The following is a 20,443-nucleotide window of genomic DNA, read 5'->3' on the forward strand; positions in this document are numbered from 1 at the left end:
CATGAGACAAAGTATATGTGAACTGCTGTATGAAAAGTGAATTTACTCTGTAAATCTTCACCCAAATCAAAATAAAACTTAAAAAAAAAAAGAACTTTCTGTTTGCAGTCTCTCCATACATGACCTCATTAGTTCCTTACGTTAGTCCCATGAGGTAGCAAGCTGTATGGTCCCAATTTTATAGTTGAGAACAAAGACCAAGAGTAGGGAAGATGCTCGCCTGAGGTCCCCCTGGGAGGAAGAGGTGAAACTGGCAGAGTCAGGTCTTATCTACAGGGCACGTTGTTGTTAGATGGCGTGAGTCAGCCCCAACACATCACGACCCTACGGACAACAGAAAGAAACACTGCCCAGTCCTGTGCCAGCCTCACGATCCTTGCTGTACCTGAGCCCATTGTTCCAGCCACTTGTCAATCCATCTCATTGAAGGCCTTCCCCTTTTTTGCTGACCTTCCACTTTACCAAGCATGTGGCATGTGGATCCTCAAAAGACTCAGTGCATTCCTTCTGTGTACCAGGCACTGGTCTAGGTGCTACCTGGGGAGTCAGAAGTGAGCAAAGGTTTTAACAGTTGAATCCAGGCTCTTTGGCAAATGTTTCATTCCAGCTGCAGTTCCTGAGAGCAGACCCCAGCCAACCTGCCAGGCTGAACAGGGTCCTGAAGGTCACAGCCTCTAGCAGAGGAAAGAAAAGTTCATTACTCATCCAGTGAAAAGAGTGGGTCTAAAGAGCAGGAGCTGGGAGAAGGAAGAGGATCAGATTCAAAGGTTTGAATAACCTCCTGCCTGTGCCTGATCCCTCAGGGTCTTGAGTCAGGCTCAGGGCCAAGCAAGAAAAGAGTTCGCAGAGGTGGGGTCTCCAGAGAGAAGGCACAGGAGTGGGTGCCAAGGATTACCCTCTGGGGCCCACCTGGTCTAAGTGCCTCAGCACACGCTGAACACTGAGGGGGCCTGGCCTTGATATTTCTTGTGGACTGTCTTGAGGATGGGGATGAGGTTCTGGAAGGTTGGGCGGAAGGAGGCGTCTGCCTCCCAGCAGTTCTTCATGAGGTGATACACCTGGGGAAGGAAAAACAGGACTGTGGGCTCTGCCCTCTCCACAACCTGACGGTGGGGACAGGGTGACCAAGGGAAGCAGGGGGGTCTCACCTCACAGGGACACGCCTCTGGCCGTGGCAGCCTCACCCCTCGCTCTAGCAACTCAGTGAGCTTCAGCACTGTCATCTGGCCCTGGGTGAAGCCTATGAGCTCGATGAATTTCTAAGGAAGACACCAGACAAGCTCTTTCAAAGAGGCAGTGCTGCCTAGTGGTCAAGAGCTCACATGCTAGAGCTGGGCTGCACGGTTCTAGACCCACTTCTACCACTGCTCAGCTGCATGACCTTGAACTCAGGACTTCACATCACAGGGCCTCAGTTTTCTCATCTATAAAATGAGGTGATGACAACCTCTACTGCCTGAAATTATTGTGAAAATCAGATAAACTAACAGTCATGAAATAAATACAAATAGTGTGCGCTGTTACTAGTAATTCTCATAGCATGTTGTTTATGCCCGCACAGAATCTTTCCCACAAACCCACCCACTGCCGTGGAGTCAGATCCGATTCACAGCGACCTCTCCTTGAGTTTCCCAGGCAGTATAGTGCTTAAGGCACTTGACTGCTAACCAGAAGGCTAGCGGTTCAAACCCACCAGCCACTCATCAGAAGGAAGATGGGGCAATCTACTTCCGTAGTGATACTGCTTTGGAAACCCAAGGAGGGGTCGCTATGAGTCGGGAACGACTTGACAGCACATAACAACATCACTATGGAAGTAGATTGCCCAACCTTCCTTCCCAGGAGTGGCTGGTGGGTTTGAACTGCCAGCCTAGTGGATAGCAACCAAATGCTTTAGGCATTGCTTTTGGGCTAAACTCTTAATATTCTTGGCTCCACCCCCAGGGACACAGGGACAACATGCTCTGTAGGCTTGTGGCAGTGGTCTGCAGCTACACATTGTTTGGCTCTGTGGTAGGCACAAGAGCCAAGGTGGACCAATCAGAGAGGATTCTTAGAATTTTGCTGGAGACCAGGGCTCCTAAGTTCCCTCAGCTGGAGGACCAGGCTACCTTTGCCACAACAGAGGGAGAGTCTGCACAAGCGGGGTGTTCCCAGAGAGAACAAAGAGAAGCGGACTCCTGAGGATAACAGCCTAGCTCAAGGCTGCCCCCCCTCTACCCCTGGAGTTTGCAAATATGTAGCAGGATTGGCCTTTCCTATTTTGCCTGAATCCGATTCTGAGTGGTGTTTCTGTCCCTCAACACAAAAAGCTCTCTGCCCTATAACAGGCCAATATTAGAGACCAGGACCCTGAGGCTCAGACAGGTTACAGCCACTTGTGGAGTGGGGGTGGGGCCTGGTTCTCACCGAAGGGGGGCTCTGGCTAGGGTCACAGCGGGTCAGCAGCTCATACAGGGTGACCCCGAAGGACCAGACATCAGATGCATAGTAGAACTTGCACTCCTTCAGGCACTCAGGGGCATACCTGGGGGGAGGGGTGCACTCAGGCCTGGAGCCAGACCCAGATGCAGCGGTCAGACCAGGCTCCAGCCTTCACCTAGGACTGAGGTACCCCTCTGGCCCCTGCTGGGGCCCCACCCCAGAGAGAGACGCAGTTTCATCGGGACCAACATCTGTCTCCTCCACCCTCCTCCAGGTGATCCTAGCATCATCCCCCACCGCCCCGCCTGGTCACCAGAACACGGGGCTGTCCCCATCTTCGCGGACGCGGTAGTACTCGTGGCCTTCAGGCACGGCCTTGGCCAAGCCAAAGTCCCCAATCTTGACCAGCCTGTCGTTATCCAGCAGCACGTTACGTGTAGCCAAGTCTCGGTGGATGTAGTGCTGCGCATGCAGATAGGCCATGCCCTGGGGGCGGAGCGAGTCTCATCAGTGGGGAGCGGCTGCGCTGGGAACTAACGAGGAGGGTTGGGGGCGGGCCCGAGGTAGGGATGCTGAGCCTGGGTGAGCAAATTGGGAGGGACTAAACCTGCTGGGTGTGGCCAAGTTGGCGAGGCGGGCCCTGGCTCAAGGAAACAAGACTTGCTGGGGACGTGGCCAAGTGAAAGGGCCAAAGGGTCAGCCCAAGAAGCAGGAAAGAGCAGGAACAGGGTGGGCACACCTCGCAGATCTGCTGAGCGAAGAGCAGCAGCTGGGCCAGCCCCACGCTGTGCCGGGGCAGGTAGTCTCGGAGGCTACCTAGTGGTACGTACTCCATGACCAGCTGCACTGACTTCACGCCTGTCAGAAAGATTCGCCCGTCGGGGCAAGTATTGGAGGCGCCGCCCCGCCCACCCGAACTCTGCAGCGCCAATTCTGGGATCCCAGGCGCCGCCGAGGCGTGTGGGGCAAGCCAAGTCCGGCCCACACCTGGGACGCGCCTGCTGGCTCTGCCCACCCCCGACCCCACCCCTAGGCGCCCTTACAGCCCAACTGGCCCATCCCACTCAGGCTCCAGCAGCCTTGGCCCTCTGGGTGGGAAGGAGGCAGCCCGCCCCGCCCGTCATGGCACAGCCTGTAGTTGGGCGGCCCCAATTGGCCAGGCCAGCCCTGCCGGCCCGCCCACCTGGATCCTCACAGCAGCCCTTGTACTTGACTATGTGCTCGTGGTAGAGCGTGCGCAGAATATCGATCTCGCGCCTCCAGCCCGAGTGGAGCTGGGGGCTGCAGCCTGTCTTGAGCGCCTTCACTGCCACCATCTCGCCAGTGCCGTCATTGGTCGGGTCATAGCAGTACAAGCTGACCTTGCCGAAGTGACCCTGCCAGAGTGCACAGAAGGGTCAAAGCCATCCAGAGTAGCCCCACCCCTGCCTCCCAAAACCCAACCCACCACAGGTATGTTTTAGATTGGCAATATCTACTTCCCTAGTGTTACTGCCTCAGAAAGCCAAGGAGGAAGGCAGTGAGGTTTTTTTTTTTTTTTTTTTTTTTTAAGCTTCTGCTTAAAAAGTGCTCTGGTGGTACAGTGGTTAAGGCACTTGGCTGCTAACCAAAAGGCAGATGATTCAAACCCATCAGCCGTTTCACAGGAAAAAGATGAAGCAGTCTGCTTCCAAAAAGATTTACATCCTTGGAAATACTTCGTTGTTGTTGTTATGTGCCGTCGAGTCGGCCCCGACTCATAGCGACCCCTCCTTGGGTTTCCGAGGCAGTATCACTACGGAAGTAGGATTGCCCAACCTTCCTTCCGAGGAGTGGCTGGTGGGTTTGAACCACCAGCCTTCTGGTTAGCAGTCAAGTGCTTTAGGGTGGTTTAAGGTCCTATATAGGAGCTCTGGTGGCGTAGAGCCTAAGGCACTTGACTGGTAACTAGAAGGCTGGCAGTTCAAACCCACCAGCCACTCCTCAGAAGGCTGGGCAAATTATTTCCGTAGTGATACTGCCTCGGAAACCCAAGAAGGGGTCACTATGAGTCAGGTCTGACTCCACCGCACATAGTAACAACAACAAGGTCCCATATTGTCTTTATGACTTGGAATCTATTTGACAGTTCCTCCCAATAGGTCCCACCTACATACGTTATGGGCTTCTTGGGACCTAGCCACCCCTGGAAGCTGAGACCAGACCCTTCTAGGCCAAGCCCTGCCCACACATCACCAGTTCCCACCTGCAACTTCTGAGAACCTCTCCAGGCAGGACTTTCCTCAGCTAAGCACCAAACTCCTCCCCCACCAGGCAGCCTTCTCGAAGCTCAGGCCTGCCCCGGGCTCGCAGGCCTAGCCCTCACCTCGCCCAGATCCCGGATTTTTTTCAAATAGCGCTTGTGGAAAACGGTGGGGTCTGCCGCTGGGGAGTCCGGGCTCACAGCCGAGACGTTAACAAGATCTGGAAGGGCCGCAGAGGGTGAGGCCAGGCCCAGCAGGACCCCTTTTGTGAGGGCACAAGAAGTGGGCAACTGCTCCCCCCAGCATCCCATCCCAGATGGTAAAGCAACTCCCCCCCAAGATCTGGAAAATTCCATCCCCTATCCACATGCACATGGTCAGCTGCACCAAAACTTACACCTGGGGTGTTCTGAGATTGGGTAACGCCACAAACTTTTCATCAAGACAAAAAAGAACAAAAACAGAGTATCCAATTCCTCCAAAGAAGTTGTCTCCCTCCAAGCAAAACATTGGCAGCAGCGGCTGGTTCTTGAGTGACTTAGCAAAGGGCGTGAACCCCTTGAGTTGGGACTGTGCTGGCCTCAGCAGGGGTCCCAGCCTTGCCCCCCCCAGGGCCCCAGAGCTGGGGTGGGGCTCACTCTGGGGCTGCAGCCGAGTGAGGTCCCGCAGGATGGTGCGGAAGGATGGCCGCTGGGCTGGCTCGTAGGTCAGGCACTGGCTGGTGAGGGTGGCCAACTCTGGGCAGGAGGGCTCGGGCAGCTGATGCTGCTTCTGGTAGAAACGCTCTTTCTGTGGGGGAGTGGACCCTCAGGCGTCTGCCCTGGGGCCCCTTCCCTACAGGGCAGAGTCAACCCCCAGAGCAGCAGGGCTGGACTGCCAGGCCCATGCCTTTGTTATTCTCATTCTACATGAGGCTAAGGAGGCTCTGGGCAGTTAGCAGAGGACTTGCCCATGACTGCAAAGCCAAGACTCAAACCCAAGTCCAGCTGGCTCTCTCCTCTACCTCTGTTCCTGGCCCTTCATCCCCCTGCCCCCAGGAAGCCCCTGAAAACTGCAGCTCCCGGGGTACCCCATAGCCTCTGCCTAGGCTAGCCCTCCACAGGGGAATTCTGAACTGCCATGACCTCTCTGGCAGCCTCAGCAGCCTCCCGTCAGAGCTCTGGCTACTCTAGCACTGCAGCCTGTCCTTGGCTGGCTTTCTGGGCACCAGGCCCTGTTCCTGAGTCCCACAACCACCTTGTGAGGTCAGGACGACAGTTATCTCCAGTTGATAGAGGACTAAGTGGCACCCGAGGAGCTCTGGTGGAATAGTGGGTAAGGCATTTGGCTGTTAACCAGTAGTTTGGTGGTTCAAACTTAGTAGCTGCTCTGTAGTAGGAAGATGAGGCAATCTATTTCTGTATAGATTTACACTCTTGGAAACTCAGTGGGGCTCTCTACGAGTTGGAAATCGACTCAATGGCAGTGGGTTTTTTAACTGAGGCCCAGAGGCCACACAGCAAGAGGACTCTACCCTCTTGACTCTTCACAGGGACCAGGCCTTCTCTGTGGGGAGGGCAGGGGTCCCCTGGACATACCTCAGAGAGGCTGCGGCCCTGCAGGGGGGCATCGCCGTCAAAGCAGATCTCCAAGAGGGTGGCACCAAAGCCCCACTTGTCGGCCGCGGTGCTCAGGCTGTTGGCCCCCCCAGACAGGCATTCAGGAGCCATCCAGGGGATCCACTCCACCCGCTCTGGGGGTCAGGGTCAGAAGTCACCAAGGGTGAGGAGTGTGGAGGAAGCCTGCCCCTGTGCCCAGCCCCACCCAGATCCTTACCCTCCCTAGAGAGGGTAGCTAGGCCCACGCCTGGGTCACTCAGCTTGATGAAGGGGCTGGTGCCCTCTGCTAGGCCTGGCCGAGCCAGGAGGATATTCCGGCCACACACGTTGCCATGTACCAGATGCTTGTCCTCCTGGGATGGGTAGAAGGGGGGCATGGTCACTGGTGTATATGTGTGTGTGCAAACCCCACTTCCAGTCCCCATCCCATGCGGCCCCCACAGGGACAGCTGAGGGGGACAAAGACATGCACTGTCATTATTGGAATACCAATACATTGTCATTGTGACTGAGGAGCATTGGGTACAGAGCTGGTGGCCAAGGCTCTTGGCTGGGGACAAAAGGCCGGAGGACCTCACTGCTATCCTCAAACCCATGCCAGGTGGCCCTTTCCTCAAGGCCTCTGCCCTGGCTGTTCCCTTTTCCCCCAGTGCCCTCAAACCACCCTGAAGGGTCCTTCCCTACCTGCCTAAAACTGCAACTTTTCCCTAAACTGGAGCGACTCCTTGTCGCCTCCCAGTCTTTATCATAGTTCTCACAACTTTCTGACATCTTATGTAACATACTATCTTGTAGGTCTCTCTTCAACTAAGATGCTGGCTCCTCAGGACAATGATTTCTGTTTTGTTGCCTATTATGTCTCAGGGCCTGGACAAGGCCTGGTTCTCCCTGGGGCTGCTTAGTAAACACAGCTGGGAAGCAAGTGACTGAGCAGGAAGTGGGGGGGAGGGGATGAATGGCAAGAGAGAGCTCCACAGGGCCCAGGACGCCAGGCTGACTGAGGTTTTTTTTCTCATGAAGCTGATGGGAGCTACGGGGTGCCTGAGGAGGTTTGTAGACATGGCTGGGTACTGGAAAGATCTCCCAGGGCCAGTGTGTGGACTGAGGCGTCCCCACCCCAGCACTAAGGTCGCCCTGGCCCCCTCCTGTCAACCCGAGCCTGCCCACAGGCCACACACCAGGTAGCTGAGGGCGCTGGCCAGCTGCTGGGCCACTGCCACCTTCCAGGCCACAGGCACGTGGCCCCTCTCCCGCCGCAGCCACACATCCAGGGGCCCGTGCTCCACGTATTCCGTCACCAGGATGTCTGCAAAGGCCCAGACGCTCTAGGGGCTGGCTGCCCACTGGCACCCACCCTCCAGGGCAGGAGAGGGGGCTGTAGGCTGGGACTATGTGGGGAGGGTGTTGGGGTCTGGAAGAGGTGAAGTGTAAGTGGTAAAGGTGAAACTAGAACTGGGACCAGTGTAGACAGGTGGAGGCACAGAGGGTGAGGGTCGGGTAAGTGATGTGGTTGGGAGTGTTTGGGTCAGGGATAGACCATGTTGGGGTGGAAATGAGGAGACACATACACATGAACTTGTATTGGCGAGGCTGGGAGCTGGATGGGTCCAGGGGTCTGAGGGATATACGTAGAGTAGAGGTGGGGGGGCTCTGAGCAGGGTTGAATCACAGGGCTGAGGTCTGGGGGAGGGGCGTCTCACAGTGTCACAGTGCTAATGGAGTCAGAGGGAAGATGGCTGCTGGGTTATAGAGGGGTTTGGGTGGTAGATGGAGATTGAAATGGAGTCAGGAGTCAAGGTGTAGCTAGGGGTCCAGGCAGAGGTAAGGGTTAGGGTACAGGGAAGGGGTGGGGTGCAGGTAAGGATCAAAGGGTATAGTCAAGAGACTGGGATCTAATTGGAGTGTTAAAGTGTAGCCAGGGAAAGGGGTGCAGGTTGAAGGTTGGGGTATAGTCAGGGAAAGTGTGCAGGTGAGGGTTGGCGAGTATTCAGGGGACGGGGGACGGGCCAGGGACTGGGTATAAGTGGGGTAGGGGGCACTCACTCTCAGAGCCGTGCACACAGACACCGTGCACAAAGGCCAGGTGCATGTGGGAGACCTTGCTCATTAGGCTGGCTATCTCATAGAAGGCCTGTGGGGACACAGCAGGTCAGGTGGCTGCAAACCCTACCTCAGTCTACAAATAGCAGGGCCCGACCCCTCACTCACCAGGGCGATGTCATGGTGACTGGGGTCTAGCACCTTGAGCACCACTCGCAGCTCCTGCCCACAGCCCCAGCTGGGCGCAGACGGGTCCCCACTATCCTCTTTGTCCTCCTCAGGGGCCCCGCCCACCACACGCAGGAGGCCCTCATACACGTTGGTCCTTGTGCCCTGGCCCAAGTGGGACAGCTAGGAGGAGCACAGTAGACACCGTCATGCTGACGGTGAGCCACTGGGCTGCCCAGCACCCCCCACGCACCCAGGTGCAGGGGCACCCGCACACACACGCACCTGGGTGATCTCGTCTCGGCGGATCTGGTGAAAGCTGAGCTGGCTGAGGTTGAAGGTGGGGCTGGCCCGAGGTCCCCGCGTGATGATGAGGTTGGAGAGCTCTGGGGGCAGAGGCTGAGTCACCGAGGGCCCCTGTGGCGGGAGATCCCAGCTCTACCCTGTGGCTTCCCTGGGTACCTCCTGGCTGCGGCAGGCAGCAATGGCGCAGGGAGAAGCAGTCATCTCCGATGCGCAGCGAGCAGCCCTGCAGCGCGGCCCGCAGGGCCCCCACGCTGGGGAAGGACTGGCCCCAGCCTTCCAGCGTGAAGGTCTCAGCCTGCTGCTCAATGGTGAACTTCCGTAGGCGCAAGCTCTTCGAGGTGGAAGCCTGGGGGTGGCGGAGGTGGCAGTGAGCAGGGCTCCAGGCAGGGAATGTATGTACCCTAGCCCAGGGCCTGCCCAGGCCCACCTGGTCACGCTGAGCCACTGTGAGGATGAGGCGGTAGAGGTGGCTGGTGCTCCAGCGAATAAGGTAGCGACCGTCTTCAGGCTGGAGCTTGGCCAACACAAATGGATCCCTGGGGGGGGGGGGGCACAAAGTGGCACTGTCAGGCCCCCAGGGCTATTGCTGTACCTATACCTGGCAAGTGGAACACACAGGAACTGCCCAGAGGGGCACCTACTGAGCTGGGACAAATGTCAGACACAACTGCTCATATGGTGACACTAGGCACCTCCCCAGACATAACTGTCACAGACACAACCACTCACAGACAGACACAGGCACGTGAACAGACAGATGCCTGAGCTAACAACAGTCAAGAGACAGCCCCTCACATAGTGACACACTGAGCCGGAAAAACAGCCATTGGACCCAGTCATTTACATAGAGACACAGATGCTGGACACACACTGAGCCAGCCACACTTAGGGTGGCATACCGTCAGTCGTCAGTCATACACCCAGAGGACAATCACCCCAGATACAGCCGCTTACACAGCATAGCATGGCCACATCGCAGGATTGCTATCACAGACCCAGAGATGACAACTGTCACAAAGACAAACGGGCACATACAAGACGAGAGCCCCACGGGTTTAGATAGTTACACACACAGTGGCTCAGACACCAATGTGGCCCCCAGACACCTGTCCCAGTGACACACAAAGTGAAAGGGCACATCACCCTCCCCCCGGTGTAGTATTAGGGTCAGAGGCCTCCTTACACACCTGCAGAGGCTGAATCCCAGTATCCCAGGCAGGAGAAGAGACACTCAGGCACAGGCCAACAACCAGACACGGTGACTGTTACAAATTCTGACCCAGTGTCACACAGGGCAGCCACGTGCACCTGAAGACCATGCAAGTCACAGAGTAGCTTGGAGATAACACACAAATTGCCAAGGAAGACACACGCCCCACGGAAGACACACCAGCACATCATCTTAGTACCCACACACACTTGCCCAGCCACTGGCATTTGTGCTACACAGTCTCCAAAAATCACCCATCCTGTACTATGCAAAAACATGCTATGACAATCTTAGCCAGCCACATGAGTAGTGTTAGACTGAACCATCCTCTCAAAATATGCTCTGGAATCCTGTCCTCTGTACCTGGAAATGTGGTCCTGTTTGCAAACAGGGATTTTCTGGGTATGTTAATTTGATCATACTGAGTAAGGTGTGTCCTAAATGGAATCACTTCTCAGATAAACAGAGTGGACACAGGGACACACAAGAGACAGCTACCATATGAGGACAAGCCAAGGACCCAAGGAAGACCTGGGGCTACTGAGGAAGGAATCAACATGACCAACACCCTGATTTAGACCTTTAACTTCTAGAACTGTGAGAAAATAATATTTTGTTCTTTAAAGCACCCACTTGCGGGATTTCTGTTACAGCAGCATGAGGCAGCTATAAAAAACAGCTGTTAACACATCTGGTCATGCACAATGACAGTCCCAAACACACAATGTCAGGATGGCACAACTGTCTATACTCTCTCCCCCCGAACTCTGCCTGGGGTGTGCACATGCCCACACTCACATGTATGTGCACATATTTACTCACGTGCACATCAGTGTACACACACATGCACTCACATGTACATGCACACAACCTATGTCCACTCATGCACGCGCATACACACATGTACAGCATACACAAGCATTCACACACAGGTGTGAGCATGCACACACACAAACATACTCAGATGCATATGCACACAGGCACACTCAAGCACACACGCACATACGTGTGCATGCACCACGTTCAATTCATGCAGTCCCTACAGCTCAGTCGAGTTGGCAGCCAGGGTGGCAGCAGCCCAGCCTGCACTCACAGCAGGGGTCCATGGATGCCATCCTGGATGCTCATCACCAGCCGTGGGGGCGCCACCTCGTGGCACAGATAGTGGCTGGAGTCTACTGTCAGGCGGAAGTAGCCATCCACCAACGATACCAAGGACAGGGCTGTGCCCCGGGAAGGCAGAGTCAGCTCCTGCAGGCAGGGGGCTTGTCAGGCGGGTGTCCCAGCCCCCGGCTGGCCCAGCCTGGCCCCAGCCCCCGGCCCCACCAGGCACTTGTTGTCCTGTCGGTGGATGCTGACGCAGTGCTCTTTCACCACCAGGTGGCTGATGTCCTGGAAGTCACAGAAGGAGGCCCAGGGCAGCCCCTTCCGCCTGCTGGCTTGCTGTTTGCCCACCTCCTGAGCCTGGGCTTTCCTTCTGGAAGGGCTGGCTTGAGGATTCCTGCTGCCACTGCTGCTGCCACCAGAACACTGGAAACCCAGCACGTAGGTGGCTGGATGAAGCGAGCCCTGCCCCCACTCTCTCCAGGGGACAGGTGGGAGCCGAGGCCCAGGGGACCTTCTCAGGCATCTCCCTACTGACTAAGCCCCAGCAGCTCAGGCACGACAGGGGACCCACCCCCAGAAGATGCACATTCCAGAAGCCAGAACCTTAGGGAGGGCAGAGGGAATCCCAACTCCCTTCCTCCCAGATGCCTGATCCCTAGAGCCACAGACAAAAGGACTTTCCAGGGGCATAAACCCCAGAAGTCAGATCTAAGAAACAGACCCCAGGGAGCAGACAGACATACCCCCAGAAACCAGGTCCCGGGAGCCATGTGGGAAGGACAGCCACACACACAAACACTTGTGTGCTCACACACATACAGGCACGTGTGCCATGAGGGGCAGGAGAGCCCGCCCCTGCCCTAACTGGACCCCCTGTGTGGTGAAGGAGGCAGTGCCCTGCTCACCTCTGCCTGCACTGGCCGCCACTGGATGCCCCCGGTGCCTGTCACCAGCACCTCATGGGTAGGAGGTCTGGCAGCAGACTCAGGTCCTGGGTCTGGAGGGGCCTGCCCGTGGCCCCCAATGCAGCAGGGCTCCCCCTCAGCCTGGGCCAGCAGCTCCAGGCGGCACACAGGCACGTGCTCACTGGCAAAGCGGGGCGCCAGCAGCTCAAGCGTGGCCAGGTACCTGACCATGATGAGCTGCTGGGAGAGGTGGCCCGGCTGGAAGGCCTGCAGGAACCTGTGGAAGATGCTGCGCAGGCGCAGGCGCGTCAGTGCGTTGTGCTGCTGGATCTGCTGCCGGAAGGAGCGTGGAATGCACTCCTTGAAGCTGTGGGGATGATGCGGGAGGGTCAGTCAGGGGCTGGGCTGGGGGCCTGGCTGGGGGACGTGGGGCAAGTGGCTTAAACCTCTCTGAGCCTCAGAGTCTAGGAAACGGGTGCGGCACTGGGAAGGTGGAAAAGAAAGAAGACAACAGAGGGGAACCCAGGGAAGCTGGGGTGGTGTAGGGCCTGGGCTCAGGGCTCTGAGCAGACAGCTGGACTGGACCCGGCTCATGGATGCCTTCCTCAGCTTTAAGGGGCTGTCTCCTCACCTGTCAAATGGGGATCAAACAGTGCCCACCAGAGAGGCTGCTGAATGAAATGAATTAGGACATGCAAAGTGCCCAGGACACTGCTCAGCTTTACTAAGGAGCATGTGAGTGCCAGGCAGAGTCCCTGGGCGCTGCCAATGGTTAATACGCTTGGCTGCTGACTGAAAGGTTAGAGGTTCAAGTCCACCCAGAGGCACCTAGGAAGAAAGGCCTGGAGATCTGCTTCCACAAAATCAGCCACTGAAAATCCTATGGAGCAGAATTCCACTCTGACACACATGGGGTCACCAAGAGTTGAAATCAACTTGACAGCAGTTGGTTGGTTGCTCCTTTTGATAGCATGACAAGGACTAGAAGATACATCCGGAAAGACCAGCTCCTATGCTGCCTCCTCCAGGCAGAGTGCTCTGATGGTTCCAGCCCTTGCTGCAATGCAGGGATCCACAGTGGCTGTGTGTGGAGGTGACTGTGGCTGGCTGCCAGCTCCCTGGACTCCTGCCTCCTTCCTGCCCTCGAATTCTAATGTTCCTGCCCTCGAGTTCTCAAAATCAGTGGGCCCTGAGATCTCCCCACACTTCTTTCCGCTCTCCCTCTAGTTCACTCTGCTCCAGCCACACTGGCCTCCACCATACCAGGCAGGAGTTCAGCCTCAAGGTCTTTGCACTAGCTGTTCCCTCTGCATAGAATGCTCTTCTCCAGACACCCACATGACTCCCTCCTTTACTTTCTTCAAATCTTTGCTTGAATGTCACCTTCTCAGTGAGGACTAACCCAACTCCTCTTCACCTGACACTCTCTACCCCTCCTTCCTGCTTAACTTCCTCCCTGTGCACTTCTTACCATCTGAAACCCTATACATCTGATTCTTGCCTTCTTTAATCACCTCTCTCCTCTATGAGATGGGAGTTACAGGAGGCCAGAGCTTTTTGTCTGACTTGCTTGCTGTTGTGGCCTCAACATCTAGAACCTGTGCCAGCCCACAGCAGGTGCTCAATACATGTCTGTGCAATAAAAGCATGGCAGGATGTGAGGTCTCCCCTGACTGCAGATGCCTGGGATATTTCCACCCCCCATGCAATACCCTTGCCCCATTCCCAGACACCTGATCTTCTTGGCCACCTCATCCAGGGGGACGCCACGGCGAAGAGCGAGGTGGCAGAGGTGCAGAAAAGCCATGCCCAGGCTCTCATTCTTAAAGTGGTGCATCTCCTCCTCACTTGACAGCTCCCACAGTGAGGCCACATCATTCACAAACTCATGCTTGCCCTGGGGGTGAGGGGTTCGGCAGAAAGGGAGGCATGAGAACACATTCACTGCCCTTTGGGACACCCTGGGGAGGGGAGGAGCAACCGATTGTTGGAAAAGGGCAAACACACAGCATGCACACCTCTCTGCCCAATTCTGTGCCTGTGGCAGACATCACTAATCAATCACAGAACTCCTTCCCATGTAACCCTTAGAGTCCCAGAACAGGTAAAGAATCCCAGATGGTATAAATTGAAATCTATTGTCAATACTGAATTGGGAAGGGAAGTAGGAGTTCCTTAACTGCTCCTGAGACCCCCGCAAATTTTCCCACCCCCCAAGTCCTCCTGCTCATACCTGCTCAAAGATGTACTCAAAGGAGGCCGGGTCTAGGAATTGCAGTCCCTGCTCTGCTTGATCTGAGGAAGTCTCAGCCCCGGGGGGACCATAACGATACACAGTCGGCTCCTGAGGATTCATGCCATGCCAGTTCCGGAAATAAAACCTGCAGGCAGGGATGGGGCACAGCTGCCCTGCTGCCCCCACAGCCACTGCCCAGGCAATGGGGCCAGTGGTTGAGTGTGGCCTCAGCTAAGGGCCAGAACGGCAGGTGGCAGAACAAAAGGGACAAGTTTTCCAAGGGATCTCTGCCTACCTCATGCGAAAGTACAGGATCAGGCTGCTGTCTCTGGGGACCTCAAGGATGTGGTTTGGGGGCAGCCAGACTTGGGCCTGGGCATTGAACAGTGCAAACAGATTGAAGCAGAATGGAGTGATGCCTGGAACAGGGGAAAAACAAGGGGAGGAGTCAAGTCTCCTGTTGCCATGAGCACTATGAGCCCCCAGACTCACCATCTCCCTTCACACACCCTCCCTGGACTCCTCCCCTGCCTACAGATTCAGTCTTACATTGCTCGTGGGACAGAAGACAATACAATGTGTTGACCATGCTATGGCCTCACAGGAAGACTACATTTCCCAGCCTTCCTCGTAGCTAGGATGGGTCCACTGGACTGGTTTCTGGCCAGTGGGATGAGGGGAGAAAGGATGTGCACATTTCTAGGCCAACCAATATGCCTTGCTGCCATCTTCTCTGGCCCAGGAATGGTAGAGACCCCTCATGCCAGGCAGCAAAGTTACAAGAGATGAACCACCTGCCCCATATTAGATTTTATTTAGGTACAGGTTATGGATTGAACCGTGTCCCCAAAAAATATGTGTTGTAAATTTTAACCCCTATACCTGTGGTAGGAGCTCTAGTGGTGTAGTGCCTAAGGCAACTTGACTGCTAACCAGAAGGCTGGCAGTTCAAAACCCACCAGCCACTCCTCGGAAGGCTGGGCAATCTATTTCCGTAGTGATATCGCCTCAGAAACCCAAGGAGAGGTCGCTATGAATAGGGTCCGACTTGAGGGCACATAACAGCAACAACAACAACAACATATGTGTGGTTACAGTCTCATTGAGAATGTTTTTTCTTTGTTATGTTAATAAGGAAATACTAACGTAGGGTATATCTTAAATCAATGTCTTTTGAGATACAAAAGAGCAGATTAAGCAAGGAGTGATGGGGGAAAACAGACGCCAAGCCTCATAAAGATGACTGAGGAACTGAAGCTGAAAAGAAACAAGGACTTTCCTTTAGACCCAACAGAGAGAAAGCCTTCCCCTAGAGCTGGTGCCCTCAATTTGGACTTCTAGCCTTGTGAGAAAATAAATGTGTCTGTTACAGCCATGGATTGTCATATTTATATAGCACCACTAGATAACTAAGACAGTACATCTTGACTGTCTTAAACCAGGAAAATTGGCCGTGCTTGTTACTGCAGCAAAACCTATCTGAGGCTGACTAATAAGACTCACAAAGCACTAGCATGTTTGCTGGTCTCTCCCTGACCTCTAGCCCTGGAGAAATTTCTAATACCTCCCAACTACCTCTTCTTAGACATCACAGGCCCCCACAGATGGACGTAGTTCCAAACATCTCATCTACTGTCCCCAGACCTCCTTTCCTCTGCTCTGCCCAGTTCTTCAAGCCAGAAACTTGCTCCTTGTCCTCTATTCTTCCTAGCCCCTCTGCACCAGCTCGGTCACTGAGTCCTGCTCTTCTGCATCCTCCATCTCTCTGGTATCCATCTATTTCCTTAAATCCAAAGCCTGGCTGCGGTCAAGCCTCCTTGCTGATCTCCCAGCATCCAGGCTTGCCGTCATTCCCACGCCAGCCACCTAAAGCTTCGTTCTTTATTTACAAGATTTATTTAAAGTAGTTCATTCAGAATAATTTATAAACACCCATATACCAGCCACCAGATAAAGACAACTTTGCAAATACAATTGGAAACCCTTGCCTACATTGTCCCCTTTCCTCCTCCCCCGCAAGAGAGGTAATCACACACCTGAGCTATTGTTTCTCAGTTTTGTATCCTCTAGATCTAGTCAGTTTGTCAGACTGTGGTGGCTTGTGTGTTGCTGTGATACTGGAAGCCACTGGTATCACAAATGCCACTGGTGTATCAAACACCATCAGGGTCACTCAAGCTGAAGAGGTTTCAGTGGAGCTTCCAGACTAAGATAGACTAGGAAGAAAGGCCTGGAGACCTACTTCTGAATATCAGCCAATGAAAGCCCTATACAAGCACACCTCGTTTTACTGTGCTTCACAGATACTTCGTTTTTACAAATTGAAGGTTTGTGGCAACTCTACGTCAATCAAGTCTCCTGGTGCTACTTTTCCAATAGCATGTGTTTATGACATGTCTGTGGTTACGTTTTAGTAATTCTCACAATATTTCAAAAACTTTTTCATAATGCTACTGGACACTTAACAAACTCATAGCAACCCTACAGGACAGAGCAGAACTGCCCTATAGGGTGTGCAAGGCTGTAATCTTTATAGAAGCAGACTGCTACAGCTTTCTTCTGCGGTGCTAGTGGGTTTGAACCGCCAACCTTTCAGTTAGCTGCCAACTGCTTAACCACTAGGCAACCAGGGTTCTTTTCAGTTCAGTTAGATGATGTCAAACTGCTCTCCAGAGTTGCTGCATGTGACTTTACTGTTCCCCTGAAGAGAATGTCTCCTTTGTAACAGAGCTTCCTAAAGAACCAATTTCACTCTCTGCCTTAAACCTTCCATGGGGCATAACATACTACACAAAAACATTGTTCTACATCTTACTTTGGTGAGTAGTGAATGGGGTCTTCAAAGCTTGTAAGCAGCCATCTAGATGCAACAATGGTTCTCTCCTCATCCAGAGCAAAGAAGAATGAACAAAACCAAAGATGCATGGAAACAATTAGTCCAAAGGATTAGTGGACCATGTGAATCTCAGCCTACATGACCATGAGCCCAGAAGAACTAGATGGTGCCCGGCTACCACTGTCAACCACTCAGAAAGAGATCAGTGCAGGAGATCCTGGATAGAGTGGGAGAACAATGTGGAACAAAACTCAAAATTATAAAAAAGAGCAGGCTTACTGGTCTAATAGAGCCTGATGAAAGCCCTGAGACTATGGCCTCTAGTCACCCTTCAGGTCTGGAATTGAATTCACTCCAGTGGCCTCCAGTCAAAGTAATAGACAGGCATAAGGGGTGAACAATCACACCATGTAGATACACTCCTTATAACAACCAATCATGGGAGAACAGAAGGGCAGTACTTGCACAGGGAGACAGCTCAGGGGGCAGGAATGCATAGGAAAGAAATACACAGGGAAAAAGTAACTACAGGGAGGATATGCGAAGAGAGCTATTACATTGTGTGAAATTGCAGTCAATGTCATTAAAATGTGTATGAACTGCTGTATGGAAAATGAATTTACCCTGAAAACTTTCACCCAAATTACAATAAAAATTAAAAAACAAAACCACCTTCCATGGGTCCCCACTGCCCCTTGAGAAAGCTCAATCCCCTCAGTAGAGAGTAACTGTGATCTGTCCCCTGCAAGTTATGTCTGGTTTCAGTTCTTACTTCCTCCTCTAAACTCTCAAAACTGATACTCCAGTCACTCTGAAAATCTTCCACTTCCTCAAACACCACATGCTCTCTGTGCCATTTACACCTGCAGGTCTCTCTGCTTGGCAAATTATCATATCATCGGACAGACCCGTCAAGTGTTTTAAGACCAGCCTTTGATGGGAAAGTACAAAACAGTGTGGAATCCAATGGAGAGCCCTGAGGACTTTCCGGCCTGAGCACATCTACTGCAGGCTCGCTAAGCCCTTCCGTGCTGCTGGTTACCCACTCGCCCTCAGGAGAATGTTTAGACCCTAAACTCCTCAACTATTGGTCTCCACTCATCCGGAGCAAAAGAGAATGAAGGAAACCAAAGACTCAAAGAAGAAAGTAGTCGATGGGAGTTAATAGCCCACGTGAATCATGGCCTTTTCCAGCCTAAGACCAGAAGAACTAGATGGTGCCCAGTGATCACTCTCCATGGACACAATAAAAGGTCGAGGACAGAACGGGAAAAAATGTAGAAAACTCAAATTCCTAAAGAGGCCAGACTTACTGGATTGACAGAGACTAGAGGAACCCCTGAGATGATCATCCTAAAATACCCTTTGAACCTGGAACTGAAGCCACTCCAGGAGGTCACCTTTCAGCCAAATAAATAGATTGGCTTATAAAATAAGTAATATCACCCATGAGGAATGTGCTTCCTTACGCAATCAACTACATGAGACCAACTGGTCAACATTCAGCCAAAAGCAAAGATGAGAAGGAAGGAAGGGCAGGGAAGCTAGCCCAATGGAAACAACAAATAGAATATAAATAATGAGAATGCTGACATACTGTGAAAAGTATAACCAATGTCACAGACTAACTGTGTAAACTTGTATAAAAATTGTTACATGGGAACCTCATTTGCTGAGTAAACTTTCACCTAAAATGCAATATAGTATTTTTTAAAACTACAATGAAATACAAGCTCTAAATTCCTCTCTCTGGCATTTAAAGCATTGTAAGATGCACAGTTCTCCCCCTCTTTGTCCCACCTGGAGGTGGCCTCCACCCTGGTCCCCCAGCTCCCATCCTCGCCCCTCACAATCGGTTCTCCTCATAGCAGCCATCAGAGTCTGCGAGCACCTGAGTCAGGGTCCTTCCCTCTTCTGCTCAGAGCCTTGTGACCGTCACTTCATTCAGAGCAAAAGCCAAAGTCCTCTCCATGGCCCACAGGGCCCCACACAACCCGCTCACCCCTCCCTGCCCTCACCTCTTCTTATCTCTCCCTCACTCTTTGCTCCAGCCACCCCAGAGCCTTTGCACTGGCTGTTCCCCCTTCCTGGCACCCTCTTTCCCCAGGTATCTCCATAGCTCCCTTCCTCACTTCCTTATATTTTTGTTCAAATATCACCTTCTCAGGGAGGTCTTCCTGACTTTCCCCAGACCCCACGTTTCCCTCTGCTGTTGAGTTTTCTCCACAGCACTGGCCTCCTGCATGGTTTTCTTATTTATTGTGTTTCATGTTGTATTCCGCACTAGAACATCAGCTCTACAAAAGCAGGGATTTGGGGCAGTATACAGTAGGTGCTCACGCAATGTCTGCTAAATGAACTGACAGACGGATGGATGGGGCCCAGCTGTTGCCTGCGCTGTACCCCCCCCCCACTCTCACCGATTTTGTGGGCGATAGAGATGCAGATCTCCTCAGCTGTCAGCGAGGCTTCACTGAAGGTGACCCAGGGCTCCCCGCCGTCAGGCCCAGCCCAGTGCAGAAGCACCCTCAGGCCTCCCTTGGCAACCAGGGGCTGAGCTCCGTCTCCATTGGGCTTACTGCCCCGGATGGTGGCGCCCCACTGGCACAGTGGCATGCTGCAGACAGTGGCTCTGCTGGAAGAGGGCAGCTCTGAAGATGAAGTGGGGGTGAGGTCTATCCTGACCCCCTCCCGACACCAAGGCCTCAGCCCGGAGGCCCCCGTAGCACCTCAACCTTCTACCTCTCCCGGCCCAGGCTGAGGCTCTGAGAAGATTCCACCATCCTCAAAAACCCCCACGACCACACCACACCCTCTGCCACAGAGCTGATTCTGCCTCACAGCAACCTCGTAGGACAGACTAGAACTGCCCTAGAGGGTTCCCAAGGCTGTGACCTTTACGGAAGCAGATGTCTCATCTTTCTCCTGCAGAGAGGCTAGTGGATTTGAACCGCTGACCTTTTCAAACCAGCAGCCAGTGCTCCACCACTGCACTACCAGGGCTCCCCCTGTGACCTTAGGCACTCAATGTCCTCCCCTAGCCTGGGTTTGTGCATCTATTCAAGGGGCTTGGGACACATCAGCTCACCTATCCACACTCAGGAACGTGAAACACAGAACCCCGACCACTCCCACCTTTGGCGATGTGTACCAATATAAAAATCCCCTTTGGCCCCACCTCCCCCAACCAAGCAAGTAAGTGCAGTCAACGAACCCAGGGCGAGTCCTGCAGGTCCCTGTGTCAGCTCAGGTAAGTCACTTAGTCACTCTGGGCCTCAGTTTCCCCAACGGGAAAACGGAGATGCTGAGAGGGTTGCCATCAAAAGACAGCTGTGACAATTCCAGGTAATTCTGCATGTTACTCGTTCAGCACAGGCCTTGGTACACACAT

The 20,443-nt window shown here is 53.7% G+C and overlaps 1 protein-coding gene across 1 annotated transcript; it reads right to left on the minus strand.

The window, feature by feature from the left end:
- Positions 1-923: 923 nt before the first annotated feature.
- On the minus strand, positions 924-19,668 carry TYK2 (tyrosine kinase 2). The gene is made up of 23 exons (XM_042782657.1): positions 19,473-19,668; positions 14,512-14,635; positions 14,214-14,361; positions 13,714-13,877; positions 11,981-12,347; positions 11,295-11,498; positions 11,062-11,219; positions 9,186-9,294; positions 8,915-9,104; positions 8,738-8,838; positions 8,453-8,635; positions 8,288-8,375; positions 7,423-7,550; positions 6,462-6,597; positions 6,224-6,378; positions 5,285-5,435; positions 4,769-4,866; positions 3,608-3,800; positions 3,164-3,282; positions 2,738-2,910; positions 2,410-2,527; positions 1,149-1,259; positions 924-1,058 (listed from the first exon to the last, which is right to left on the minus strand). Exons 1-23 carry the CDS (start codon positions 19,666-19,668, stop codon positions 924-926), a joined length of 3,549 nt encoding a protein of 1,182 aa, XP_042638591.1.
- Positions 19,669-20,443: the final 775 nt, after the last annotated feature.

This window comes from Orycteropus afer, unplaced genomic scaffold, assembly GCF_000298275.1.
Source record: "Orycteropus afer afer isolate SDZICR_OR568_19922 unplaced genomic scaffold, OryAfe1.0 scaffold00402, whole genome shotgun sequence".
Lineage (NCBI taxonomy): Eukaryota > Metazoa > Chordata > Mammalia > Tubulidentata > Orycteropodidae > Orycteropus > Orycteropus afer.